The sequence below is a fragment of the Oncorhynchus kisutch genome, linkage group LG28 (genome assembly GCF_002021735.2).
Source record: "Oncorhynchus kisutch isolate 150728-3 linkage group LG28, Okis_V2, whole genome shotgun sequence".
Classification (NCBI taxonomy): domain Eukaryota; kingdom Metazoa; phylum Chordata; class Actinopteri; order Salmoniformes; family Salmonidae; genus Oncorhynchus; species Oncorhynchus kisutch.
The window spans coordinates 52454429-52481963 of NC_034201.2; the positions used below are offsets into that span (position 1 = coordinate 52454429).

Below are 27535 nucleotides of genomic sequence, written 5' to 3' on the forward strand. Positions count from 1 at the left end.
TCTTAAGTAAGTATTTCACTGTAAGGTTTACACCTGTTGTATTTGGTGCATGTGACAAATAACATTTTATTTGTTTGCCTCCCTGCCAGCCTGTCTGTCTGTCCGTCCCCTCTGCCTGACAAGGTCTGTCGGCCTGTCTGGCACCTCTGTCTACCTGCCTGTCTTTCTACCATCTTTTTCCCAGCTGATCATAACTGTATCAGTTCGGGATAAATCACCTTCATGCCCGTCTCTCACCCGGGACACTGTGCATTCTGGGTGGAAACAAGATGCGGGAAGGTAGCGCTAGGGAAAACGATCGCAACACGCGGGGGGAATCGGAATAGACAATCAGATCGTCAATGCAGTGGGGGGGGGGAACAGCCAATCAGATCGTCAATGCAGTCGGGGGGGGGCGGAACAGCCAATCAGATCATCAATGCAGTGCGGGGGGGCGTGGCATGTAAGTAACCGGTAAACACAGAACTCCGCTCGAAACACGCACAACGGAGGTGAGAAAGACAGACGTCCAGACAGAACTGCGTTGTTCAGCGCGTCTACTAAGCACAAGCAAGCAACAGCAGCAAGAGGGTGAGCGACGTTACATTTCTGTCTCTTCTGTTCTGCATGGAGCTGTGTTGAAACGGTATGGTCTGGTATATGGAATCGGCTGTGTTGCAACGGTCTGGTATATGGAATCGGCTGTGTTGAAACGGTATGGTCTGGTATATGGAATCGGCTGTGTTGAAACGGTATGGTCTGGTATATGGAATCGGCTGTGTTGAAACGGTATGGTCTGGTATATGGAATCGGCTGTGTTGAAACGGTATGGTCTGGTATATGGAATCGGCTGTGTTGAAACGGTATGGTCTGGTATATGGAATCGGCTGTGTTGCAACGGTCTGGTATATGGAATCGGCTGTGTTGCAACGGTCTGGTATATGGAATCGGCTGGGTTGAAACGGTATGTGACTGTGTTAGTCTTAGTTGACTAGCTAGCAAGGGTTAGTAACAATCAGTCTGCTTCTTTAGCAACCTAACCGATAGAACTAACAACCAGGTTTAGTGGAAGGATGAATTAGTATGAATTTACTTATGTAAATCTGTATGAAAACATGTAACTTCTAAATGTGTGCTTGTTTTATTTGGCAACCATGGCATAAGCAGGATAAACGCCTCTGCCGAATGAATTCTGAGTACCAAGTCATTCATTATTGACCAGGTAATGTAAAGGGCATCAGCGTTTATCCCTTACATGTACAGAGCCTTCAGAACGTTTTCATACCTCTTGACCTATACCACATTGTGTTACAGCCTGAATTCAAAGTGGATTAAATACTTTTTTTCATCCATCTACACATAATACCCCACAATGACAACAAGTTTAATAGAAAATTAAATACAGAAATATCTCATTTACGTAACACTCCAAAATGAGCTCGGTGCATCCAATTTATTTGAATCATTCTCGAGGTGTCACTACAACTTGGAGTCCACCTGTGGCGAATTAAATTGATTGGACATGATTTGGAAAGATACACCTGTGTATATAGGACTCCCACAGTTGACAGTGCATGTCAGAGCAGAAACTTATGACGTCCAAGGAACTGTCTGTAGCTCTTTGAGAGAATTGTGATGAGGCATATGTAAGGGTATAAAGCAATTAATAGAGTTTAAAGTTTGAGAGCACAGTGGTCTCCATTGGGAAATTGATCAAATATGTAACTACCCAAACTCTGCCTACAGCTGGCCGTTCGACCAAACTGGGCTAGAAGGACCTTGGTCAGGGAGGTGACCAAGAACCCAATGACCGCTCTGCCTGAACTACAGAGTTCCTTGTCTGAGATGGGAGAACCTGCCAGAAGGACAACAGTCTCTACCGCACTTCACCAATCTGGGCTTTATGGGAGAGTGGCCAGACGGAAGCCACTCCTGAGAAAAATGCATATGACGGTACACCTGGTTTTTGCAAAAAGGCACGTGAAAGACTGAGCATAAGACAAGATTCTGTAGTCTGATGACACACAAATATAGCGCTTTGCATCCAAAGAGTTACGTCTGGAGAAAACCAGGCACAAAATCCTCAACCATCGAACACCATCCCTACCGTGAAGCATTGTGGTGGAATCATTTGCAACACTCACTACAGAGATCCAAACTGCCTCTGAAAGCAATGTCAGCACAATGACCATTCTTCAGAAGCTTCATGAAATGGGTTTTCATGGCCGAGCAGCCGCACACAAGCCCAAGATTACCATGCGCAATGCCAAGCATCGGCTGGAGTGGTGTGAACACTTGCCACCATTGGACTCTGGAGCAGTGGAAACGCATTCTCTGGAGTGATGAATCGCGCTGCACCATCTGGCAGTCCGACGGACAAATCTGGGTTTGTCGGATGCCAGGAGAACGCTACCTGCCCCAATGCATAGTGCCTACTGTACATTTTGGTGGAGGAGGAATAATGGTCTGGGGCTGTTTTTCATGGTTCGGGCCCTTTAGTTCCAGTGAAGGGAAATCTTAACACTACAGCAGATGAGTCTGTGCTTCCAGCTGGAAACAGTTTGAGGAAGGCCCTTTCCTATTTCAGTATGGCAATGCCCTCGTGCACAAAGCGAAGTCCATACAAAAATGGTACGACCATCAATTCTATGTTAAACAGCATGTTATTGATTGCCTCATTGCAACAGCATGTTATTGATTGCCTCATTGCTCAAGTGGTTTGCAAGTGATAATGTTTTGGTTGTCAATTCGTTTTGGATCGTCTGTTCTGTGCAAACATTTGCAAATGCATCAGTGCAACAAAGTAATCATCTCTCCAACTCAATCAAATGAGAAAGCCCTTCCTACATCAGTTGATGTCATAAAGTGCTGTACAGAAACCCAGCCTAAAACCCCAAACAGCAAGCAATGCAGGTGTAGAAGCACGGTGGCTTGGAAAAACTCCCTGGAAAGGCCAAAACCTAGAGAGGAACCAGGCTATGTGCTGGGGGGAGAGGAACCAGGCTCTGCGGGGTGACCAGTCCTCTTCTGGCTGTGCTGCGGGGAGAGGAACCAGCCTCTGCGGGGTGACCAGTCCTCTTCTGGCTGTGCTGCGGGGAGAGGAACCAGGCTCTGCGGGGTGACCAGTCCTCTTCTGGCTGTGCTGGTGGGAGAGGAACCAGGCTCTGCGGGGTGACCAGTCCTCTTCTAGCTGTGCTGGTGGGAGAGGAACCAGGCTCTGCGGGGTGACCAGTCCTCTTCTGGCTGTGCTGGTGGGAGAGGAACCAGGCTCTGCGGGGTGACCAGTCCTCTTCTAGCTGTGCTGGTGGGAGAGGAACCAGGCTCTGCGGGGTGACCAGTCCTCTTCTGGCTGTACTGGGAGGAGAGGAACCAGGCTCTGCGGGGTGACCAGTCCTCTTCTGGCTGTGCTGGTGGGAGAGGAACCAGGCTCTGCGGGGTGACCAGTCCTCTTCTAGCTGTGCTGGTGGGAGAGGAACCAGGCTCTGCGGGGTGACCAGTCCTCTTCTGGCTGTACTGGGAGGAGAGGAACCAGGCTCTGAGGGGTGACCAGTCCTCTTCTGGCTGTGCTGGTGGGAGAGGAACCAGGCTCTGCGGGGTGACCAGTCCTTTTCTGGCTGTGCTGGTGGGAGAGGAACCAGGCTCTGCGGGGTGACCAGTCCTCTTCTGGCTGTGCTGGTGGGAGAGGAACCAGGCTCTGCGGGGTGACCAGTCCTCTTCTGGCTGTACTGGGAGGAGAGGAACCAGGCTCTGAGGGGTGACCAGTCCTCTTCTGGCTGTGCTGGTGGGAGAGGAACCAGGCTCTGCGGGGTGACCAGTCCTCTTCTGGCTGTGCTGGTGGGAGAGGAACCAGGCTCTGCGGGGTGACCAGTCCTCTTCTGGCTGTGCTGGTGGGAGAGGAACCAGGCTCTGCGGGGTGACCAGTCCTCTTCTAGCTGTGCTGGGAGAAGATAAGAGTACATGGCCATTTTTGTTAAAGCCAGAATGTTCAAGATGTTCAAACGTAAATAGACTCTCAGCAGATCTCAAATTATCTCATTCTAAAATCTGACCTCTCCGCTGGGGGGGGGGGGGAAACTGATGCAAAACCTATTGTTGTGACTTCCTGGACCTACCATTTGGTATTGAAACCAAACCATATGATTTTAATGAAAGATATTTTAATAAACTTGAACATGTGAGTGTAAGAAGCACAGATTTCAAATAGTCTACATATCATATTAAACAGCATATAGACACACTACATAGGTTGGAAGCCAGACAGGGAGCCTAAGAAGGAACTAAAATGTTTTAATTCAGTTTCAAGGCTATAACCCACAAAGAAATACTTTGAAGCATTAGTGACTGTGACACTGTAGCCTGTTAAGGACATAAAGTGCTCAGTATTTAAACATTTTGTGTTGTCATTATAGTCTATACATTTCACATCTAGACTGTGACTTAGAAATAAACACCATTTTAAACCAAAAATTAATGCATTAATTTGGCCAGTTTGTAGCTTCAGGCTCATGTGATAGTGCCTGGAGAGCTGGCCAGCAGTGGAGGATACCCCTCTCCCCACCTGGAGAATACCCCTCTCTCCACCTGTAGAGGCACTGGGGAATAACAACACCCTTTTGGCCACTCTATCCAGGCTGGGCAGAGTTGTTTTAAACATTTTCTATAGGTAGGCCTGAAGGTTTAGACAAAATAACCCAATCAAAACAAAGCTTCTTGAATGTGGGAATAGGCCAGGCCTATCAAATCAAATCAAATTTTATTTGTCACATACACATGGTTAGCAGATGTTAATGCGAGTGTAGCGAAATGCTTGTGCTTCTAGTTCCGACAATGCAGTAATAACCAACAAGTAATCTAACTAACAATTCCAAAACTACTGTCTTATACACAGTGTAAGGGGATAAAGAATATGTACATAAGGATATATGAATGAGTGATGGTACAGCGCAGCATAGGCAAGATACAGTAGATGGTATTGAGTGCAGTATATACATATGAGATGAGTATGTAAACAAAGTGGCATAGTTAAAGTGGCTAGTGATACATGTATTACATAAGGATACAGTCGATGATATAGAGTACAGTATATACGTATGCATATGAGATGAATAATGTAGGGTAAGTAACATTATATAAGGTAGCATTGTTTAAAGTGGCTAGTGATATATTTACATAATTTCCCATCAATTCCCATGATTAAAGTGGCTGGAGTTGAGTCAGTGTCATTGACAGTGTGTTGGCAGCAGCCACTCAATGTTAGTGGTGGCTGTTTAACAGTCTGATGGCCTTGAGATAGAAGCTGTTTTTCAGTCTCTCGGTCCCAGCTTTGATGCACCTGTACTGACCCCGCCTTCTGGATGATAGCGGGGTGAACAGGCAGTGGCTCGGGTGGTTGATGTCCTTGATGATCTTTATGGCCTTCCTGTAACATCGGGTGGTGTAGTTGTCCTGGAGGGCAGGTAGTTTGCCCCCGGTGATGCGTTGTGCAGAACTCACTACCCTCTGGAGAGCCTTACGGTTGAGGGCGGAGCAGTTGCCGTACCAGGCCGTGATACAGCCCGCCAGGATGCTCTCGATTGTGCATCTGTAGAAGTTTGTGAGTGCTTTTGGTGACAAGCCGAATTTCTTCAGCCTCCTGAGGTTGAAGAGGCGCTGCTGCGCCTTCTTCACGATGCTGTCTGTGTGGGTGGACCAATTCAGTTTGTCTGATGTGTATGCCGAGGAACTTAACTTGCTACCTTCTCCACTACTGTTCCATCGATGTGGATGGGGGGGGTGTTCCCCCATTTTATTTTTATTTTTTAACCTTTATTTAACCAAGCAAGTCAGTTAAGAACACATTCTTATTTTCAATGACGGCCTGGGAACAGTGGGTTAACTGCCTGTTCAGGGGCAGAACGACAGATTTGTACCTTGTCAGCTCGGGGGTTTGAACTCGCAACCTTCCGGTTACTAGTCCAACGCTCTAAACACTAGGCTACGCTGCTGCCACGATGGTAGTGGACCTGAAATTGCCCGTTTTTTGCCCGATACCATGAATTCGCATCTACAGGTTAAATCTGCAATATTTTACTTTTTGTGTGACCTGACAATTCACAATTTTAGGAACCAGGAAATGGCGAAGCGATTTCTCCGTAGTGTATCTTTAACTAACCTTCTTCTCCCTCCCTCTCTAGTCACCATGACCGACAGGAAGGCTGTCATAAAGAATGCCGACATGTCAGAGGACATGCAGCAGGATGCTGTGGACTGTGCCACTCAGGCCATGGAGAAATACAACATTGAGAAGGACATCGCTGCTTACATCAAGAAGGTTGCTAACCAGACAGACATCCTTACCGTGTGTGTGCGTGCGCGTGCGTTTCTAAATGTTCCCTGTTTTGTTCCAGGAGTTTGACAAGAAGTACAACCCCACGTGGCATTGCATTGTGGGTAGAAACTTTGGCAGCTACGTGACACATGAAACCAAACACTTCATCTACTTCTACCTGGGCCAGGTGGCCATCCTGCTCTTCAAGTCTGGTTGAACCCCTACACCTTAACCACTACTCCCTAACCACTTGACATCTACCTGGGTCATCCTCCAGCTCTCTCTCCTCCCGTCTCCACTGACCGAGGAAGGCCGCTACTCCTCCCCTGGATTGTGATACATTGATGGTTGTGGCCACACACACATTGACGAGTTCTAGATGATTCTCCATTGTGTCTGTGGGGTGCTGCATGGGCCATGTACATGGTGTGTATCTGTTGCAGTATAATTAACATGATGGGATACACCCTGTCCCTATACACTATTCCTTATGTAGTGCACTACTTTTGACCAGGGCCCATAGGGAATGGGGGGGCATTTGGGACACAACTATTGACTACAAGTGTATATTTTGCAGTATGAGAAAATTGCTACTCATAGAGTTGCTGAAGGCCTACAAAGTAGAGATTATGTTAAAATGCGTTTTTTTGGTTTTTCTTTGCACTGCTGTATAAAATGCTTTGACTGTTGGTTCATAAAGATTTGTTCAACACTATTTAAAAGGAACATGGACTAGTGATTTACTGGGGGCGTGTCATCTCTCATCATTCATGGCAAAGATACAGAACACCTTCTATTGCCTGTGGAGATTTAGGTCATCTCTTTCTCCAAGCTTGTGCCTGGGGGTCATGGATAAGAGCCAGGCAACTCATGATCCATCCTATGGATACACCAAAAGCCTGTATCAAGAATTACAAACCATCTGTGGAGTCTTGATACGACCATGGGCTATTACATCCACCTAGTGCCAGGGTCCACATCACGGGAGTGCTCAGGATCTCATAACTGAAATATCAATGGGTAGCTAGGGCCTGCCTCCTATTTGATTGATGTTTCTCCCTGTCTGTCTCATTGATGTTTCTTAAGCTACTGCTGCTGATTGCCTTTCTAAGCTGCTTCAAGACACCTGAAGCAGTGGAATCAACCAGGAACTGACACATTCTACATTTTCAAAGTGACCGATTCTTGTTTATAATAAAGTAATATTTCAAATATGTTATTAATATTAGATATAAATAGTAACCTATTCACTGGATATACATTTGTGAAAACGGTTCAAGATTAGATATGGTGGCTTTAAAATAGCCTATATAAAACACCTCTGGGTTTATTTTCTATTAGAAGCTGCACAGAACAGGAAACCACCACTCTTATGTCACTTTCTTAGAGGAATAAGTAGGACTAATGAAGAGAATTTAATGTAGACCGTGACTGGCCTCATACTCCATAACAGTAGGTATCGGTGTATGCACCTTATAAATTGGATGCGATCCGCCAATCCGAAGAAGAAGAAAAGGGAAACTACGCTTTGACCTCCTGCTAACCCCGGATGTACCATTGCAGCAGAGTTTTTCCTGAAAGATGGCTGCCAGAGCAACGTTGTCACCAGGCTCTAGTCCTCCAATGTCTTCCAGCCTAGCCGGTATTAACGACGGTGTGTCAGTAACGCTATCACCAGATGCGGTCCCGTTCAGCCCGCTGGCTTCGGGGGACCGGGAGGACATGGGTTCCGTGGCGGGGCAGTTCTCCCACTACGCATCCAAGCTCCGCTCACTGCGAGCCGGAGATCCAGCCAGCCTGAAAACACAACTCAACCTGCTGTTCGACCAACTGATATCTGAAAACTACAGCCCGAACCACAACATACGACCTGAGGTACAGTAGCTATGATGAAGCTATGGACATTTGAACTTTAAACTTAGCTAAATAGTGAGCTTGCTAGTTACTGGGATTTTGATTGTCAATATTGCTTGAAATTAACAATTTACTTATGTAGCTTGCATTTGAAATTTGAGGTTTCAAAAGGTTTCAAAACAGCCTGTTTAACTGAAGCCCGTGGAAAGGCGTTTCTGTCCTTAAGGCTTTTAACATGAACAACTTTCAATACCTTTGCCTAACCTACGTGATTTAACCAAAGATGTTTGGCATCCATTACTTGTTGTTACAGCATAGGTACAGTTTGGTGTAGTGCAGAGAATTTTCAACCAGCCTTGGTGCTACTATCTTCTGCAATGGCCAAACGTGTTATCTTTTTAAAATGTCCTGTTGCAGTGGCACCCATGGTGCTCAGGATGCATTACCTGTTAGGCTGTCCCCCCCCCCCCCCCCACGGTGCTCAGGATGCATTACCTGTTAGGCTGTCCACCCCCCCCCCCCCCCCCCCCCACGGTGCTCAGGGTGCATTACCTGTTAGGCTGTCCACCCCCCCCCCACGGTGCTCAGGGTGCATTACCTGTTAGGCTGTCCACCCCCCTCCCCCCCACGGTGCTCAGGATGCATTACCTATTAGGCTGTCCACCCCCCACGGTGCTCAGGATGCATTACCTATTAGGCTGTCCACCCCCCCACAGTGCTCAGGATGCATTACCCGCTAGGCTGCCCCCCCCCCCCCAGGGTGCTCAGAATGCATTGCCTGTTAGGCTGTCCACCCCCCAACGGTGCTCAGGATGCATTACCTGTTAGGCTGTCCACCCACCCCCACGGTGCTCAGGATGCATTACCCGCTAAGCTGTCCCCCCCACATGGCTCAGGATGCATTACCCGCTAGGCTGTCCACCCCCACACGGTGCTCAGGATGCATTACCCGTTAGGCTGTCCACCCGCCACCCACCCCCACGGTGCTCAGGATGCATTACCCGTTAGGCTGTCCACCCCCCCACGGTGCTCAGGATGCATTACCTGCTAGGCTGTCCACCCCCCCCCCCCCCCCGCGGGGCTCAGGATGCATTACCCGCTAGGCTGTCCATTCCCCCCATGGTGCTCAGGATTGCATTACCCGCTAGGCTGTCCAACCCCCACGGTGCTCAGGATGAATCGACTAGGATTGTACCTTTTGGCTTCTGGACAACGAAAAAAGTTTAGGGCTGTAGGGAAATGACAGTGGTGGCTCCAATAGAACAGGAGAGAGATGACATGGTGGTGGGTCCAATAGAACAGGAGAGAGATGACATGGTGGTGGGTCCAATAGAACAGGAGAGAGATGACATAGTGGTGGGTCCAATAGAACAGGAGAGCGATGACATAGTGGTGGATCCAATATAACAGGAGAGAGATGACATAGTGGTGGGTCTAATAGAACAGGAGAGAGATGACATAGTGGTGGGTCTAATAGAACAGGAGAGAGATGACATCGTGGTGGGTCCAATAGAACAGGAGAGAGATGACATGGTGGTGGGTCCAGTCAAAAGTTTGGACACATCTGGGGTTTTCTTTTCTTTTTACATAAAAAATATGAAGTAACACATATGGATCCATGTAGTAACCAAAAAAGTGTTAAACAAATAAAAAAATATTTTATATTTGACATTCTTCAAAGATCCGCCCTTTTCCTTGACAACTTTGCACACTCTTGGCATTCTCTCAACCAGCTTCACCTGGAAGGCTTTTCCAACAGTCTTGAAGGAGTTACCACACATGCTGAGCACTTGTTGGCTGCTTTTCCTTCACTCTGCGGTCCAATTCATCTCAAACCATCTCAATTGGGTTGAGGTCGGGCGATTGTGGAAGCGAGGTCATCTGATGCAGCACTCCATCATTCTCCTTGGTCAAATAGCCCTTACACAGCCTGGAGGTGTGTTTGGTAATTGTCCTGTTGAAAAACAAATGATAGTCCCACTAAGCACAAAGCAGATGGGATGGCGTATTGCTGCAGAATGCTGTGGTAGCCATGCTGGTTAAGTGTGCCTTGAATTCTAAATGAATCACAGACAGTCTCACCAGCAAAGCACCCCCACACCTCCTCCTCCATGCTTCACGGTGGGAACCACACACGGGGAGATCATCCGTTCAACTACTCTGCGTCTCACAAAGACACAGCGGTTGGAACCAAAAATCTCAAATTTGGAGGCATCAGACCAAAGGACATATTTGGCTACCAAGTGGCACAGCTGTCAAAAGCACTGCATCTCAGTGCAAGAGGTGTCACTACAGACCCTGGTTTGATTCCAGGCTCTATCATAAGCGGCCGTGATTGGGAGTCCCATAGGGCAGCGCACAATTGGCCCAGCGTCGTTAGGGTGTCTGTCATTGTAAATAAGAATTTGTTCTTAACTGACTTGCCTAGTTAAAGGTTAAATGTAAAAAATCCATCCATCTAATGTCCATTTCTCGTGTTTCTTGGCCTGATTCACACCGTCTCCTCTGAACAGTTGATGTTGATGTGTCTGTTACTTGAACTCTGGGACGCATTTATTTGGGCTGAAATTTGGCTGGTAATTCTAATGAACTTATCCTCGGCAGCAGAGGTAACTCTGGGTCTTCCTTTCCTGTGGCGGTCCTCATCAGAGCCAGTCGTCATAGCGCTTGAAGGTTTTTGCGACTGCACTTGAAGAAACTTTCGAAGTTCGTGAAATGTTCGTTATTGACTGAACATGTCTTAAAGTAATGATGGATTGTCATTTCTCTTTGCTTATTTAAGCTGTTCTTGCCATAATATGGACTTGGTCTTTTTTATCTTCTGTATACCACCCATACCTTGTCACAACACAACTGATTGGCTCAAACGCATTTTTTAAAATTATTATTAATCCGTTATTTTACCAGGTAAATTGACTGAGAACACGTTCTCATTTACAGCAACGACCTGGGGAATAGTTACAGGGGAGAGGAGGGGGATGAATGAGCCAATTGTAAACTGGGGATTATTAGGTGACCGTGATGGTTTGAGGGCCAGATTGGGAATTTAGCCAGGACACCGGGGTTAACACCCCTACTCTTCTTTATCTTTATTGACCTCAGAGAGTCAGGACACCCGTTTAACGTCCCATCCGAAAGACTGCACCCTACACACGGGCATTGGGATATTTTTTTAAAGAAGGAAAGAAGTTCCACAAATGTACTTTTTGCAAGGCACACCTGTTAATTGAAATGCATTCCAGGTGACTACCTCATGAAGCTGGTTGAGAGTGCCAAGAGTGTGCAAAGATGTCATCAAGGCAAAGGGTGGCTACTTTTAAGAATCTAAAATATATTTTATATTAAACAACTTAATAATGCCGATGCATGCATAACTAACAGGTGTTTACATGGTTTTGAGCCAGGTAATAGGAATTTCAACTTTAGTACCGGTGTTTGAGTAGGGTAAACAATATTTTTCTCAAATTTTGAGCAGCTGAAGGCATAGATAACAGGTGGAATAAGTTTAAATGTAAAATAAGTAAACATTCTGGCTTGTAAGGCACATATCCAGGATTCTGCAGTGCTTTGTTTGACTGTATGCCAAGAAATGTTCAGTCTGATTTATTAGACGAGTAGCAAAGCTCATGTTGGCTGTAATGGTGATCGTTTCTGGTCTCCCCCAAAAGTGCGCTTGTTCACGTCCTCTTATCTAATTTGAAAGGAAATGACTGGTATAAGATATTTTATTATGATATGCCTCCACCAATCCCATGCTTTTAGATTTGAAGGAAGTAGGAAACAAGTGTACACTTAAGGAGATGTTAGGAGATGCCTTCTGCTTACTGGTTGTCTGTGGTCGTCTGTTGACAGGAAGTATGCGCACTGCTCATCCATGTGACCCGCCTGGTTCCTCTCAGCCAGGAGCACTTGGTCGTCAAGCTATGTCAGCTTACACACCACCTCCTCAACCAGCTACAGGTATCCCCCCCCACACACCACCTCCTCAACCAGCTGCAGGTATCCCCCCCACACACCACCTCCTCAACCAGCTACAGGTACCCCCCCCGGGCCACACACCACCACCTCAACCAGCTACAGGTACCTCCCCCCACACACCACCTCCTCAAGCAGCTACAGGAATCACACACCACCTCCTCAACCAGCTACAGGTATTCCCCCCCACACACCACCTACTCAACCAGCTACAGGTATCCCCCCACACACCACCTACTCAACCAGCTACAGGTATCCCCCCCCCACACACCACCTCCTCAACCAGCTACAGGTATCCCCCCCACACACCACCTACTCAACCAGCTACAGGTATCCCCCCCCCACACACCACCTCCTCAACCAGCTACAGGTATCCCCCCCACACACCACCTACTCAACCAGCTACAGGTATCCCCCGCGCACACCACCTCCTCAACCAGCTACATGTATCCCCCCAACACACCACCTCCTCAACCAGCTACAGGTATCCCCCCCACACACCACCTCCTCAACCAGCTACAGGTATCCCCCCACACACCACCTCCTCAACCAGCTACAGGTATCCCCCCCACACACCACCTCCTCAACCAGCTACATGTATCCCCCTCACACACCACCTACTCAACCAGCTACATGTATCCCTCCACACACCACCTCCTCAACCAGCTACATGTATCCCCCCCACACACCACCTACTCAACCAGCTACAGGTATCCCCCCCACACACCACCTACTCAACCAGCTACAGGTATCCCCCCCACACACCACCTACTCAACCAGTTACAGGTATCCCCCCCACACACCACCCACTCAACCAGCTACAGGTATCCCCCCACACACCACCTACTCAACCAGCTACAGGTATCCCCCCCACACACCACCTACTCAACCAGTTACAGGTATCCCCCCCACACACCACCTACTCAACCAGCTACAGGTATCCCCCCCACACACCACCTACTCAACCAGCTACAGGTATCCCCCCACACACCACCTCCTCAACCAGCTACTGGTATCCCCCCCCCCAACACACCACCTCCTCAACCAGCTACTGGTATCCCCCCCACACACCACCTACTCAACCAGCTACAGGTATCCCCCCCCCACACACCACCTACTCAATCAGCTACAGGTATCCCCCCCCCCACACACCACCTCCTCAACCAGCTACAGGTATCCCCCCACACACCACCTCCTCAACCAGCTACTGGTATCCCCCCCACACCCCACCTCCTCAATCAGCTACAGGTATCCCCCCCAACACACCACCTCCTCAACCAGCTACTGGTATCCCCCCCAACACACCACCTCCTCAACCAGCTACTGGTATCCCCCCCACATACCACCTACTCAACCAGCTACAGGTATCCCCCCCCCCCCAACACACCACCTCCTCAACCAGCTACTGGTATCCCCCCCCCCCCCAACACACACACCACCTCAACCAGCTACAGGTATCCCCCCCCACACACCACCTACTCAACCAGCTACATGTATCCCCCCCACACACCACCTCCTCAACCAGCTACTGGTATCCCCCCCCCCAACACACACACCACCTCCCCATCCAGCTACAGGTATCCCCTCACCCCTACTCTCTGTAACCGTGTGTGTGTAGGTGATAGTGGACGAGCAGACGCTGGATGTGTGTGTGTGTTACGTGGTTCGTGCGCTGGCAGTGTGTAGCCTCTGGACTCACAGTGAGGTGCTGCAGGCGTTATCTACTCTGATCTATGGAAACGGACCTCGCTGCAACCGGGTAGGTAGGTTGGGGGGGTGAGGGTGAGGTATGTGTGTGAGGGATGTGTGACAAGCATGCTCTCTCTGTTGCAGCATCTGATTGAGTTGCTAGGTGATGGTGGAGTCCTGCGTCTCTATAGCGACCCGTCTCAACCAGACATGGAGCTGCGCCGTGCTGCTCTCACCTGCATGGCTAACCTCTGTCTGGGTAGGACTCACAAATACCAAACCACCCCATAACATACCACACCATAACGCACACCACATCGCATACCATACCACACCATTACCCCACCACACCATATTTTACCACACCACTCCATACCACACCATACCTCACCATACCACCCCATTCCCTCACCACACCATACTATACCCCACCCCACCACACCATATTTTACCATACCCCACCACACCATACCACACCCCACCACTCCATACCATACCATTCCCTCACCACACCATACCATACCCCACCACACCATATTTACCATACCATACCCCACCACACCATATTTTACCATACCACACCATACCCCACCACACCATATTTTACCACACCATACCCCACCATACCATACCATACCCCACCACACCATACCACACCATGCCCCACCATACCATACCCCACCATACCACACCCCACCACACCATACCACACCACACCATCCCCAGCACACCATACCATACCCCACCCCACCATACCACATCGCACCACACCACATCGTACACCATACCACACCCTCCACACCATACCACACCACACCATACCACACCACACCATACCACATCGTACACCATACCACACCACACCATACCCCACAACACCATACCCCACCACACCACACCTCACCATACCACACCATACCCCACCACACCATATTTTACCACACCCCACCACTCCATACCATACCATACCCCACCACACCATACCCCACCACACCATATTTTACCCCACCACACCATATTTTACCCCACCATACCACACCCCACCATTCCATACCATACCCCACCACACCATACCACACCATACCACCCCATTCCCTCACCACACCATATTTTACCATACCACACCATACCCCACCACACCATATTTTACCCCACCATACCATACCACACCATACCACACCATACCACCCCATTCCCTCACCACACCATACCATACCCCACCATACCATACCACACCATATTTTACCATACCCCACTACACCATACCATACCACACCATACCATACCCCACCACACCATACCATACCCCACCACACCATACCACACCATTCTCCACCATACCACACCATACCGCACCATGCCCCACCACACCATACCCCACCACACCATACCCCACCAAACCCCACCATACCACACCCCTCCATACCACACCACACCATACCCCAGCATACCATACCCCACCCCACCATACCATATCGTACACCATACCACATCATACACCACACCATACCACACCATACCCCACCGCACCACATCGTACACCATACCACACCCCACCCCACCATACCCCACCACACCACACCATACCATACCCCACCACATCATACCCCACCATACAATACATACCACACATATCTCTCTGTTTGCTGGCGTTGTATACTGTTTTGACTGTTTAATATGTAGTGTTCCAGGCCAGGCGTCCCTTGAAGACCCGTACAGGAGTGTGTGTTTCAGAGTCTTCCTGCAGACGCTCCAGTCACCCAAACCCCCGGACGCTGAAGAACTGCTGTACTGCACGGTACACACAGACACCACACTAGGGAACCGGGTTAATGAGATTTACATAGTATTCCCGGCCAAACCCGCGCTGATGGACACCAAGTCTGAACCAAATCTCATAGTCTTCATGTGGTTGAAAAGTGTCAACCCTGAACAACTATATTACAATCCATGTAAAGTGTTGGTCCAATGTTATATGAACTGATATAAAAGATCCCAGAAATGTTCCATACTCATCATTCTGAAGCTGATCTGCGTGCTCGTCGTCCTCACCAGGGTCTTGATCTGACTGCAGTTCTGTGTCGTAACTGACTAGAGTTGGTAAATGCTCTTCGATGGCCATTGGCACACTGGATAATTAATCCCGATTTCACTGTACCAGGCAGAGGGCGTGTATGGCATCATGTGGGCAAGCGGTTTGCTCTTCACAACGCAGGCATCAGAGTACCCCATGGTGGGGTTATGGGCAGGCATAAAGCTACGGACACCAAACACAATTTAATTTTATCTATGGCAATTCGAATGCACAGAGATACTGTGATGAGATCCTGAGGCCCATTGTCGTGCCATTGATCCACCGCCATCACCTCATGTTTCAGCCTGATAATGCACGGCCCCATGTCACAAGGCTCTGTACACAATTCCTGGAAGCTCTACATGTCCCAGTTCCTCCATGGTGTGCATACTCACCAGAAATGTCACCCATTGAGCATGTTTGGGATGCTCTGGATTGATGTGTACGACAGTGTGTTCCAGTTCCCGCCAATATCCAGCATCTTCACACAGCCATTGAAGAGGAGTGGGACAACATTCCCCAGGCCACAATCAACAGCTCTATGTGAAGGGGATGTGTCACGCTGCATAAGGAAAATGAGTGGTCACCCCAGATACTGACTGGTTTTTTGATCCATCCCCTTCCTTTTTTTAAGGTATCTGTGACCAACAGATGCATATCTCTGTTCCTAGTCATGTGAAATCCATAGATTGGGGCCTAATTCAGTTATTTACATTTACTGATTTTCTCCTGTTTGAACTGTATCTCAGTGAAGTCATTGAAATTGTAGCATGTTGTGTTTTTATATTTTTGTTTAGTGTGAATTGCGTGACACAATTTTTCCTTCAGGCTCGCCGAAGAGTGAAATATTGAGAAAATGGATGCGAGCCCCAGTATTAAAGCAAGGAATCTTTCTTAGGGTGGGCTCTATGGTTGTCAATTGGGTGTGATTTCACTTTGCTTCATGTGAATTGGTCTTTGACTCACCATAGTAGAGATACCGATTTGAAAGGGAACCACTCCCGCTTCCTTGTGAGAAACTGGTGAATTATACTGAACAGAAATATATATGAAGGAGCGTGAGGAAGGATGAGGAAACAGTAGAGGTAGGCAGGCTAATACACATGGTTTATTATGAGGTATATATGCATCAGACTAATTATACTCATGTAAAATAGGCTTTATTATATTTCAACATTTAAATCTAAGTGGCTAGCCTGTAGTTGTAACTTCGTAGGCTACATGCCTGCAGCAGCATCACCCTCTCAGCTTCATCAAATCAAAATGTATTTGTCACCTGCTCTGAATACAACCGGTGTAGATCTTACAGTGAAATGCTTACTTACGAGCCCCTAACCAACAATGCAGTTAAAAAACAAGTAATTAAAGAGCAGCAGTAAAATAACAAATGCGAGACTATATACAGGGGGGTACCGGTACAGAGTCAATGTGCGGGGGCACAGAGTCAATGTGTGAGGTAGTATGTACATGTAGGTATAGTTATTACAGTGACTATGCATAGATGATAACAACAGAGAGTAGCAGCGGTGTAAAGGGTGGGGTGGGGGGTGGGCAATGCAAATAGTCTGGGTAGCCATTTTATTAGATGTTCAGGAGTCTTATGGCTTGGGGGTAGAAGCTGTGTTAGAAGCCTCTTGGACCTAGACTTGGCTCTCCAGTACCGCTTGCCGTGCGGTAGCAGAGAGAACAGTCTGACTGGGGTGGCTGGAGTCTTATGGCTTGGGGGTAGAAGCTGTTTTAGATGCCTCTTGGACCTAGACTTGGCTCTCCGGTACCGCTTGCCCTGCGGTAGCAGAGAGAACAGTCTGACTGGGGTGGCTGGAGTCTTATGGCTTGGGGGTAGAAGCTGTTTTAGAAGCCTCTTGGACCTATACTTGGCTCTCCGGTACCGCTTGCCGTGCGGTAGCAGAGAGAACAGTCTGACTGGGGTGGCTGGAGTCTTATGGCTTGGGGGTAGAAGCTGTTTTAGAAGCCTCTTGGACCTATACTTGGCTCTCCGGTACCGCTTGCCGTGCGGTAGCAGAGAGAACAGTCTGACTGGGGTGGCTGGAGTCTTTCACCATTTTTAGGACCTTCCTACTTATGTATATATATTTTTTTAATTATACATCAGACATTTTTGCTTAACTTGTTTTTGCTTTGTTATGTGGTACTGTGTTTAGATTAGGATGTTGTTGTTTTTTAAAATCAATTTTAGAATAAGGCTGTATCGGAACAAAATGTGGAAAAAGGTAAAGGGTCTGAATACTTTCCCAAGGCACTTTATATGCTTTAGAATAACACTTCCTGTTTTGTTGGGAAATACCGGGTTACCCGGGAGAAAAGTCATTTAAATCGAATCAAATTGTATTGGTCACATGCACCGAATACAACAGGTGTAGACCTTACAGTGAAATGCTGAATACAATAGGTGTAGACCTTACAGTGAAATGCTGAATACAATAGGTGTAGACATTACAGTGAAATGCTGAATACAATAGGTGTAGACATTACAGTGAAATGCTGAATACTTACAGTGAAATGCTGAATACAATAGGTGTAGATCTTACAATGAAATGCTGAATACAATAGGTGTAGATCTTACAGTGAAATGCTGAATACAATGGGTGTAGACCTTACAGTGAAATGCTGAATACAATAGGTGTAGATCTTACAGTGAAATGCTGAATACAATAGGTGTAGATCTTACAGTGAAATGCTGAATACAATAGGTGTAGATCTTACAGTGAAATGCTGAATACAATGGGTGTAGACCTTACAGTGAAATGCTGAATACAATGGGTGTAGACCTTACAGTGAAATGCTGAATACAATAGGTGTAGATCTTACAGTGAAATGCTGAATACAATAGGTGTAGATCTTACAGTGAAATGCTGAATACAATAGGTGTAGATCTTACAGTGAAATGCTTACTTACGAGCTTGTTCCCAACAGTGCAGAGTTAAAAAGTAATACAAATATTAGATAAATTAAGAATGGAATAGTGAAACAATAGTCAATGTGCAGGGGGACCAGGGAGTTGAGGTGACACAGTATGTACGTGTAGGCAGGGGGACCAGGGAGTTGAGGTGATACAGTATGTACGTGTAGGCAGGGGGACCAGGGAGTTGAGGTGATACAGTATGTACGTGTAGGCAGGGGGACCAGGGAGTTGAGGTGATACAGTATGTACGTGTAGGCAGGGGGACCAGGGAGTTGAGGTGATACAGTATGTACATGTAGGCAGGGGGACCAGGGAGTTGAGGTGATACAGTATGTACGTGTAGGCAGGGGGACCAGGGAGTTGAGGTGATACAGTATGTACGTGTAGGCAGGGGGACCAGGTCGGTCCAGGGAGCAGTGAAGGGGTTAGGGTTCCACTAACTTTGTGTGTGTGTGTGTAGGTGATCCAGGGAGCAGTGAAGGGCCTCCAGTCCTCTCTGTGTGGAGGGAAGTGGAGGTTTGGAGGACAGGAGGAACTGGGAGCTCTATTGGCAGTTCTCAAGGTACACATCTACTGTATTTACACTGGGTCAAAGAAATCAAATATACACTGGGTCAAAGAAATCAAATACACACTGGGTCAAATAAATCAAATATACACTGGGTCAAATAAATCAAATATACACTGGGTCAAATATACACTAGGTCAAATAAATCAAATATACACTGGGTCAAATATACACTGGGTCAAATAAATCAAATATACACTGGGTCAAATAAATCAAATATACACTGGGTCAAATATACACTGGGTCAGAAATCAAATATACACTGGGTCAGATAAATCACATATACACTGGGTCAAATATACACTGGGTCAAATATATACTAGGTCAAATAAATCAAATATACACTGGGTCAAATATACACTGGGTCAAATAAATCAAATATACACTGGGTCAAATATACACTGGATCAGAAAAATCAAATTATATATTGGGTCAAATATATACTGGGTCAAATAAAATAAAAATATACTGGGTCAAATATACTTGTGGTCAAATATACACTGGGTCAAACTGGAGGGTACTGGATTTGTGTTGATTTGTGTTTATTTCATAGACTTTCTTGCTTATCTTTATCAAGGCTGAAACTGTATGTTGATTGAATTTATTTGATTATAAAGAGAAACGATACATAAAGTATTGTTGATAAAATGTCCGTAGTTTGGTTGAAAGTGTCTCCATACAGGTGTTGATGTGTCCACAGAGGCTCATGTTCCAAGGTTGTCCAGGAGTGTGTGTGGAGTGGCCGTCGGTGCTGTACCCCGCTCCCCTGCCTCAGTACGAAACCTGCAGTACCCCCAAACCTCCCGAACCTCCACAGAACCCCCCCACCCAGACCTCAGGGGTAAGAGACTGTGTCTGATTTATACCAGAGGGCCTGATGGGAACTGTCAGAGGTCCACATTTTCATCTTGGAGGGCAGGATCACAACTGGTTTCCATTCTTTGACCCAGCAAAGGAGATTTAAAATAATTTATATCACCCTCGCCTTTCTCCCCTCTTTCCCCTTCTCTCCGTCTCTCCTCTTTTTCCCTTCTCTCCGTCTCTCCTCTTTTTCCCCTTCTCTCCGTCTCTCCCCCTTCTCTCTGTCTCTCCTCTTTCTCGCCCTCTCACCCTTCTCTCTGTCTCTCCTCTTTCTCCCCTCTCCCCTTCTCTCTGTCTCTCCTCTTTCTCCCCTCTCCCCTTCTCTCTGTCTCTCCTCTTTCTCCCTCTCCCCTTCTCTCTGTCTCTCCTCTTTCTCCCCTCTCCCCTTCTCTCTGTCTCTCCTCTTTCTCCCCTCTCCCCCTTCTTCTCGTCTCTCCTCTTTCTCCCCTCTCCCCCTTCTCTGTCTCTCCTCTTTCTCCCCTCTTTCCCCTTCTCTCTGTCTCTCCTCTTTCTCCCCTCTCCCCCTTCTCTCTGTCTCTCCTCTTTCTCCCCTCTTTCCCTTCTCTCCGTCTCTCCTCTTCTCCCCTCTCCCCCTTCTCTGTCTCTCCTCTTTCTCCCCTCTTTCCCCTTCTCTCTGTCTCTCCTCTTTCTCCCCTCTCCCCTTCTCTCTGTCTCTCCTCTTTCTCCCCTCTTTCCCCTTCTCTCCGTCTCTCCTCTTTTTCCCCTTCTCTCCGTCTCTCCTCTTTTTCCCCTTCTCTCCGTCTCTCCCCCTTCTCTCGTCTCTCTCTTCTCTCCCTTCCCTGTCCTGTCCTCTCCTCTCTCTCTTCTCTCTCTCCCCTCTCCCCCTTCTCTCTGTCTCTCCTCTTTCTCCCCTCTCCCCTTCTCTCTGTCTCTCCTCTTTCCCTTCTCCCCCTCCCCCTTCTCCTGTCTCTCCTCTTCTCCCCTCTCCCCTTCTCTCTGTCCTCTCCCTCTTCCCCTCTCCCCCTTCTCTTCTCTCTGTCTCTCTCTTCTCTCCCCTCTCCCCCCTTCTCTGTCTCTCCTCTTTCTCCCCCTCTTTCCCCTTCTCTCTGTCTCTCCTCTCTTCCCCCCTCCCCCTTCTCTGTCTCCCTCTTTCTCCCCTCTCCCCCCTCTTTCTCTTTCTCCCCCTCTTTCCCCTTCTCTCTGTCTCTTCTCTTATCTCCCCTTCTCTCCATCTCTCCTCTTTCTTCACCCTCTTCCCCCCTTCCTCTCTGTCTCTCCTCTTTCTCCGCTTCTCTCCTCTATTCTCCCTCTCCCCCTTCTCTGTCTCTCCTCTTTCTCCCCTCTCCCCCTTCTCTGTCTCTTCTCTCCCTCTTTCCTCCCCTCTCCCCCTTCCCTCCCACCTTCTCTCTGTCTCTCCTCTTTCTCCCTCTCCCCCTTCTCTCTGTCTCTTCCTCTTTCCTCCACCTCTTCCCTTCTTCACCTTCTCTCTGTCCTCTTCTCTTTCTCCCTTCTCTCCATCTCTCCTCTTGTCTCCCCTCTCCCCTTCTTCTCTGTCTTCTCCTCTTTCCTCCGCTCTCTCCTTCTTCTCCACTCCTCACCTCTCTGTCTCTCCTCTTTCTCCCTCTCCCCCTTCTCTGTCTCTCCTCTTTCTGCCCCCTCTCCCCTTCTCTCTGCTCTCTCCCTCTTTCGTTCTCCCTCTCACCCTCGCCCCCTTCTCTGTCTCTCCTCTTTCCTCCCCCTCTCCCCCTTCTCTGTCTCTCCTCTTCGTCCCCTTCGCCCCCTTCGTCTCCTGGTCTCTGCTCTTTCTCCCCTCTTCCCCTCTCTTCTTCTCTTTCTCTCCCCTTCTCTCTGTCTCTCCTCTTCTCCTACTCCCCCTTCTCTCTGTTCTCTCCTCTTTCTCCCCTCTATCCCCCCCTTCTCTCTGTCTCCTCACTCTTCTCCCCTCTCCCCTTCTCTCTGTCCTCTCCTCCTTTCTCCACTCTCCCCCTTCTCTCTGTCTCTGCCTCTTCTTCCTCACCCATCTCCCCCTTCTCTCTGTCATCCTCCTCTATACTCTCCCCTCTCCCCTTACTCTCTGTCCTCTCCTCTTTCTCCCCTCTCCCCCTTCTCTCTGTCTCTCCTCTTTCCTCCCCTCTCCCCCCTTTCTCCTCGTCTCTCTCCTCTTTCTCCCCTCTCCCCCCCCTTCTCTCTGTCTCTCCTCTTTCTCCCCTCTCCCCTTCCTCTGTCTCTCCTCTTTCTCCCCTCTCCCCCTTCCTCTCTGTCTCTCTCTTTCTCACCCTCCTTCTCCTCTGCTCTCTCTTTCCCTCATCCCCTTCTCTCTGTTCTCCCTCTTTCTCCCCTTCTCTCTGTCTCTTCTCCTCTCCCTTCTCCCCCTTCTCTCTGTCTCTCCTCTTCTCCTCCCCCTTCTCTCTGTATCCTCTCCCTCCCCTTCTCTCTGTCTCTCCTCTTTCTCCCCTCTCCCCCTTCTCTCTGTCTCTCCTCTTCGCCCCTCTCTCCCCCTTCTCTCTGTCTCTCCTCTTTCTCCCCCTTCTCCTCTGTCTCTCCTCTTTTTCCCCCCTTCTCTCTGTCTCTTCTGTCTCTCCTCTTTCTCCCCCTTCTCTCTGTCTCTCCTCTTTCTCCCCCTTCTCTCTGTCTCTCCTCTCGTTCGCCCCCGTCTCTCCTCGGTCTCTCCTCTTCTCCCCCGTCTCTCTGTCTCTCCTCTTTCTCTCCCCCCTTCTCTCTGTCTCTCCTCTTTCTCCCCCTTCTCTCTGTCTCTCCTCTGTCTCTCCTCTTTCCCTCTCCTCTTCTCCCTTCTCTCGGGGAAAATGCTCTCTCTTCTCCCCCTTCTCTCTGTCTCTCCTTCTTTTCCCCCTTCTCTCTGTCTCTCTCTTTCTCCCCCTTCTCTCTGTCTCTCCTCTTTCTCCCCCTTCTCTCTGTCTATCCTCTTTCTAACCCCTTGCTCTCTGTCTCTACCTCTTTCTTCCCCCTTTCTCTCTGTCTCTCCTCTTTCTCCCCTTCTCTCTTTCTTCCTCTTTCTCCCCCTTCTCTCTGCCTCTCCTCGTTCTCCCCCTTCTCTCTGTCTCCTCCTCTTGCTCCCCTTTCTCTCTGTTCTCCTCTTTCTCCCCTTGCTCTCTGTCTCTCCTCTTGTCTCCCCCTTCTCTCTGTCTCTCCTCTTTCTCCCCCTTCTCTCTGTCTCTCCTCTTTCTCCCCCTTCTCTCTGTCGCTCTCTCTCTCTCCCTCCTTCTCCCCCTTCTCTCTGGCTCTCCTCTTTCTCCCCCTTCTCTCTGTTCTCTCCTCTTTCTCCCCCCTTCTCTCTGTCTTCTCCTCTTTCTCCCCCTTCTCTCTGTCTCTCCTCTTTCTTCTCCCCCTTCTCTCTGTCTCTCCTCTTTCTCCCCCTTCTCTCTGTCTCTCCTCTTTCTCCCCCTTCTCTCTGTCTCTCCTCTTTCTCCCCCTTCTCTCTGTCTCTCCTCTTTCTCCCCCTTCTCTCTGTCTCTCCTCTTTCTCCCCCTTCTCTCTGTCTCTCTCTTTCTCCCCCTTCTCTCTGTCTCTCCTCTTTCTCCCCCTTCTCTCTGTCTCTCCTCTTTCTCCCCCTTCTCTCTGTCTCTCCTCTTTCTCCCCCTTCTCTCTGTCTCTCCTCTTTCTCCCCCTTCTCTCTGTCTCTCCTCTTTCTCCCCCTTCTCTCTCTGTCTCTCCCTCTTCTTTCTCCTCTCCTCTCTCTGTCTCCCCTTCTCTCTGTCTCTCCTCTTCTCCCCCTTCTCTTCTGTCTCTCCTCTTTCTCCCCCTTCTCTCTGTCTCTCCTCTTTCTCCCTTCTCTCTGTCTCTCCTCTTTCTCCCTTCTCTCTGTCTCTCCTCTTTCTCCCCTCTCTCTGTCTCTCTCCCCCTTCTCTCTGTCTGTAGAATAAGAAGAAGAAGTCTCGAGGACGGGGGAGGAAAGGAGGAGGGGAGGATGAGGAGAGAGAGGCAGAACCCAGGCTCCAGAGAGGAGGAAGAGGAGGGGAGGCCTGGTCTAAGACCTCGGTACTTCCTTCTCCAGGCGTTCCGTCTCTCTATCCGTTATGGAAGAGGAGCAGTTCTGATTCAGAGTTCTCTGATCCTGAGGGAGCAGCTCACAGTAAACTGAGGTAATGCATTGTCCTGTTCTCTCTCTCTGTATGTGTGTGTGTGGTAATATATGTGTGTGTGTGTGTGTGTGTGTGTGTGTGTTCTCTCCCACCAGGTTGTTCCATGGCAGGGTGTGTGTGTGGTAATGTGTGTGTGTTTTCTCTCCCACCAGGTTGTTCCATGGCAGGGTGCGACAGGGTGTGTGTGTGTTCTCTCCCACCAGGTTGTTCCATGGCAGGGTGCGACAGGGTTTGTGTGTGTGTGTGTGGTAATGTGTGTGTGTGTGTGTGTTCTCTCCCACCAGGTTGTTCCATGGCAGGGTGCGGCAGGGTGTGTTGCTGTGTCTCCTAGCCGTGGTGAAGGCAGTTGAAAAGAGGACGCTGTATGGCTATTGGTCGTCGTTCATACCGGATGCTCCCATTGGTGGACCTCCTCCTCTCACACTGCTCACTGTAGTACTGAAGGACCCCTCACCCAAGGTAGGTACACACACCTGAAAAGTAACCCTGGTCTCTCCCTCCAGATGTGTTTGTGTGAGGCTGGTCTCTAAACTTCCAGGTGTGTGTGTGTGTGAGAGGAGGTCTCTCTGGTCTCTCTGGTCTCTCTCCCTCTAGGTGTGTGTGTGGGATGCTGGTCTCTCTCCTTCTAGGTGTGTGTGTGGTACGCTGGTCTCTCTCGCTCTAGGTATGTGTGAAACGCTGGTCTCTCTCCCTCCAGGTGTGTGTGAGACGCTGGTCTCTCTCCCTCCAGGTGTGTGTGAGACGCTGGTCTCTCTCCCTCTAGGTGTGTGTGTGAGACGCTGGTCTCTCTCCCTCTAGGTGTGTGTGAGACGCTGGTCTCTCTCCCTCTAGGTGTGTGTGAGACGCTGGTTTCTCTCCCTCTAGGTGTGTGTGTGAGACGCTGGTCTCTCCCTCTAGGTCTGTGTGTGTTAGACGCTGGTCTCTCTCCCTCTAGGTGTGTGTGGGAGACGCTGGTCTCTCTCCCTCTAGGTGTGTGTGAGACGCTGGTCTCTCTCCCTCTAGGTGTGTGTGAGACGCTGGTCTCTCTCCTTCTAGGTGTGTGTGTGTGTGTGTGTGAGACACTGGTCTCTCTCCCTCTAGGTGTGTGTGAGACGCTGGTCTCTCTCCCTCTAGGTGTGTGTGTGTGAGACGCTGGTCTCTCTCCCTCCAGGTGTGTGTGTGAGACGCTGGTCTCTCTCCCTCTAGGGGTGTGTGAGACGCTGGTCTTTCTCCCTCTAGGGGTGTGTGAGACGCTGGTCTCTCTCCCTCTAGGTGTGTGTGAGACGCTGGTCTCTCTCCCTCTAGGTGTGTGTGTGTGAGACACTGGTCTCTCCCTCTAGGTGTGTGTGTGTGAGACGTTGGTCTCTCCCTCCAGGTGTGTGTGTGAGACGTTGGTCTCTCCCTCCAGGTGTGTGTGTGAGACGCTGGTCTCTCTCCCTCCAGGTGTGTGTGTGAGACGCTGGTCTCTCTCCCTCTAGGTGTGTGTGTGTGAGACGCTGGTCTCTCTCCCTCTAGGTGTGTGTGTGTGAGACGCTGGTCTCTCTCCCTCTAGGTGTGTGTGTGTGTGAGACGCTGGTCTCTCTCCCTCTAGGTGTGTGTGTGTGAGACGCTGGTCTCTCTCCCTCTAGGTGTGTGTGAGAGACGCTGGTCTCTCTCCCTCTAGGTGTGTGTGTGAGAGACGCTGGTCTCTCTCCCTCTAGGTGTGTGTGTGAGAGACGCTGGTCTCTCTCCCTCTAGGTGTGTGTGTGTGAGACGCTGGTCTCTCTCCCTCTAGGTGTGTGTGTGTGAGACGCTGGTCTCTCTCCCTCTAGGTGTGTGTGAGATGCTGGTCTCTCTCCCTCTAGGTGTGTGTGTGTGTGTGTGAGACGCTGGTCTCTCTCCCTCTAGGTGTGTGTGTGTGTGAGACGCTGGTCTCTCTCCCTCCAGGTGTGTGTGTGTGTGAGACGCTGGTCTCTCTCCCTCCAGGTGTGTGTGAGACGCTGGTCTCTCTCCCTCCAGGTGTGTGTGAGACGCTGGTCTCTCTCCCTCCAGGTGTGTGTGAGACGCTGGTCTCTCTCCCTCCAGGTGTGTGTGAGACGCTGGTCTCTCTCCCTCCAGGTGTGTGTGAGACGCTGGTCTCTCTCCCTCCAGGTGTGTGTGAGACGCTGGTCTCTCTCCCTCCAGGTGTGTGTGTGTGTGAGACGCTGGTCTCTCTCCCTCCAGGTGTGTGTGTGTGTGTGAGACGCTGGTCTCTCTCCCTCCAGGTGTGTGTGACGCTGGTCTCTTTCCCTCCAGGTGTGTTAGAGATGCTGTTCTCTCCCTCCAGGTGCGTGTTTGTGTAATGCTGGTCTCTTTCCCTCCAGGTGCGTGTGTAATGCTGGTCTCTCTCCCTCCAGGTGCGTGCGTGTGCACTCCAGGTGGTGTCTGCATTGCTAGATGGTTCCCGTCAGTTCCTGGGCGTGGCTGAAGACTTGGCTCCAGCCAGAACCTCGTACACTCCATTCTCCTTCTCCCTCGCCACCGCCGTCCGCGAGCTTCACCGCTCGCTCTCCCTCGCTCTGCTGGCCGAGGCCTCTGCTCACACGCTCACTCAGATCATCAAGGTGACTCACTCACTCGCTCACTCAGATCATCAAGGTCACTCACTCACTCACTCACTCAGATCATCAAGGTGACTCACTCACTCACTCAGATCATAAAGGTGACTCACTCACTCACTCACTCACTCAGATCATCAAGGTGACTCACTCACTCACTCACTCACTCAGATCATCAAGGTGACTCACTCACTCACTCACTCAGATCATCAAGGTGACTCACTCACTCACTCACTCACTCAGATCATCAAGGTGACTCACTCACTCACTCACTCAGATCATCAAGGTGACTCACTCACTCACTCAGATCATCAAGGTGACTCACTCACTCACTCAGATCATCAAGGTGACTCACTCTCTCAGATCATCAAGGTTACTCACTCACTCAGATCAAGGTGACTCACTCACTCACTCACTCACTCAGATCATCAAGGTGACTCACTCAGATCATCAAGATGACTCTCTCAGATCATCAAGGTCACTCTCTCAGATCATCAAGGTGACTCTCTCAGATCATCAAGGTGACTCTCTCACTCACTCACTCAGATCATCAAGGTCACTCTCTCAGATCATCAAGGTGACTCTCTCAGATCATCAAGGTGACTCTCTCACTCACTCACTCACTCACTCAGATCATCAAGGTGACTCTCTCACTCACTCACTCACTCAGATCATCAAGGTGACTCTCT

General features: G+C 49.3%; 2 protein-coding genes across 4 annotated transcripts in view; both read left to right on the top strand.

The window, feature by feature from the left end:
* Window positions 1-439: 439 nt before the first annotated feature.
* LOC109882809 (dynein light chain 2, cytoplasmic) lies at window positions 440-7001 on the top strand. Its single transcript, XM_020474893.2, has 3 exons — window positions 440-570; window positions 6153-6289; window positions 6366-7001. Exons 2-3 carry the CDS (start codon window positions 6158-6160, stop codon window positions 6501-6503), a joined length of 270 nt encoding a protein of 89 aa, XP_020330482.1. The 5' UTR covers window positions 440-570; window positions 6153-6157; the 3' UTR covers window positions 6504-7001.
* An 805-nt stretch (window positions 7002-7806) lies between these two features.
* heatr6 (HEAT repeat containing 6) overlaps window positions 7807-27535 on the top strand; it is a 50475-nt gene continuing 30746 nt past the window's right edge. Inside the window, exons 1-10 of one of the 3 annotated variants that reach the window (XM_031807829.1) lie at window positions 7807-8161; window positions 11993-12100; window positions 13734-13874; window positions 13949-14063; window positions 15487-15602; window positions 19262-19363; window positions 20070-20210; window positions 24068-24291; window positions 24576-24750; window positions 26646-26852. In XM_031807829.1, coding sequence (XP_031663689.1) covers window positions 7868-8161; window positions 11993-12100; window positions 13734-13874; window positions 13949-14063; window positions 15487-15602; window positions 19262-19363; window positions 20070-20210; window positions 24068-24291; window positions 24576-24750; window positions 26646-26852 — 1623 coding nt within the window. In that variant the 5' untranslated portion in view covers window positions 7807-7867. Of the gene's footprint in view, window positions 8162-11992; window positions 12101-13259; window positions 13289-13733; window positions 13879-13948; window positions 14064-15486; window positions 15603-19261; window positions 19364-20069; window positions 20211-24067; window positions 24292-24575; window positions 24751-26645; window positions 26853-27535 lie in introns of those variants that run through there. The other 2 variants (XM_031807830.1, XM_031807831.1) reach the window with 2 other exon arrangements.

Bases quoted from the DNA above. Each gene is read 5' to 3' on its own strand.
- LOC109882809 (XM_020474893.2), top strand. From the start codon at position 6,158: ATGACCGACAGGAAGGCTGTCATAAAGAATGCCGACATGTCAGAGGAC. The intron at 6,290-6,365 runs GTTGCTAACCAG...GTTTTGTTCCAG, and splicing joins TCGCTGCTTACATCAAGAAG to GAGTTTGACAAGAAGTACAA.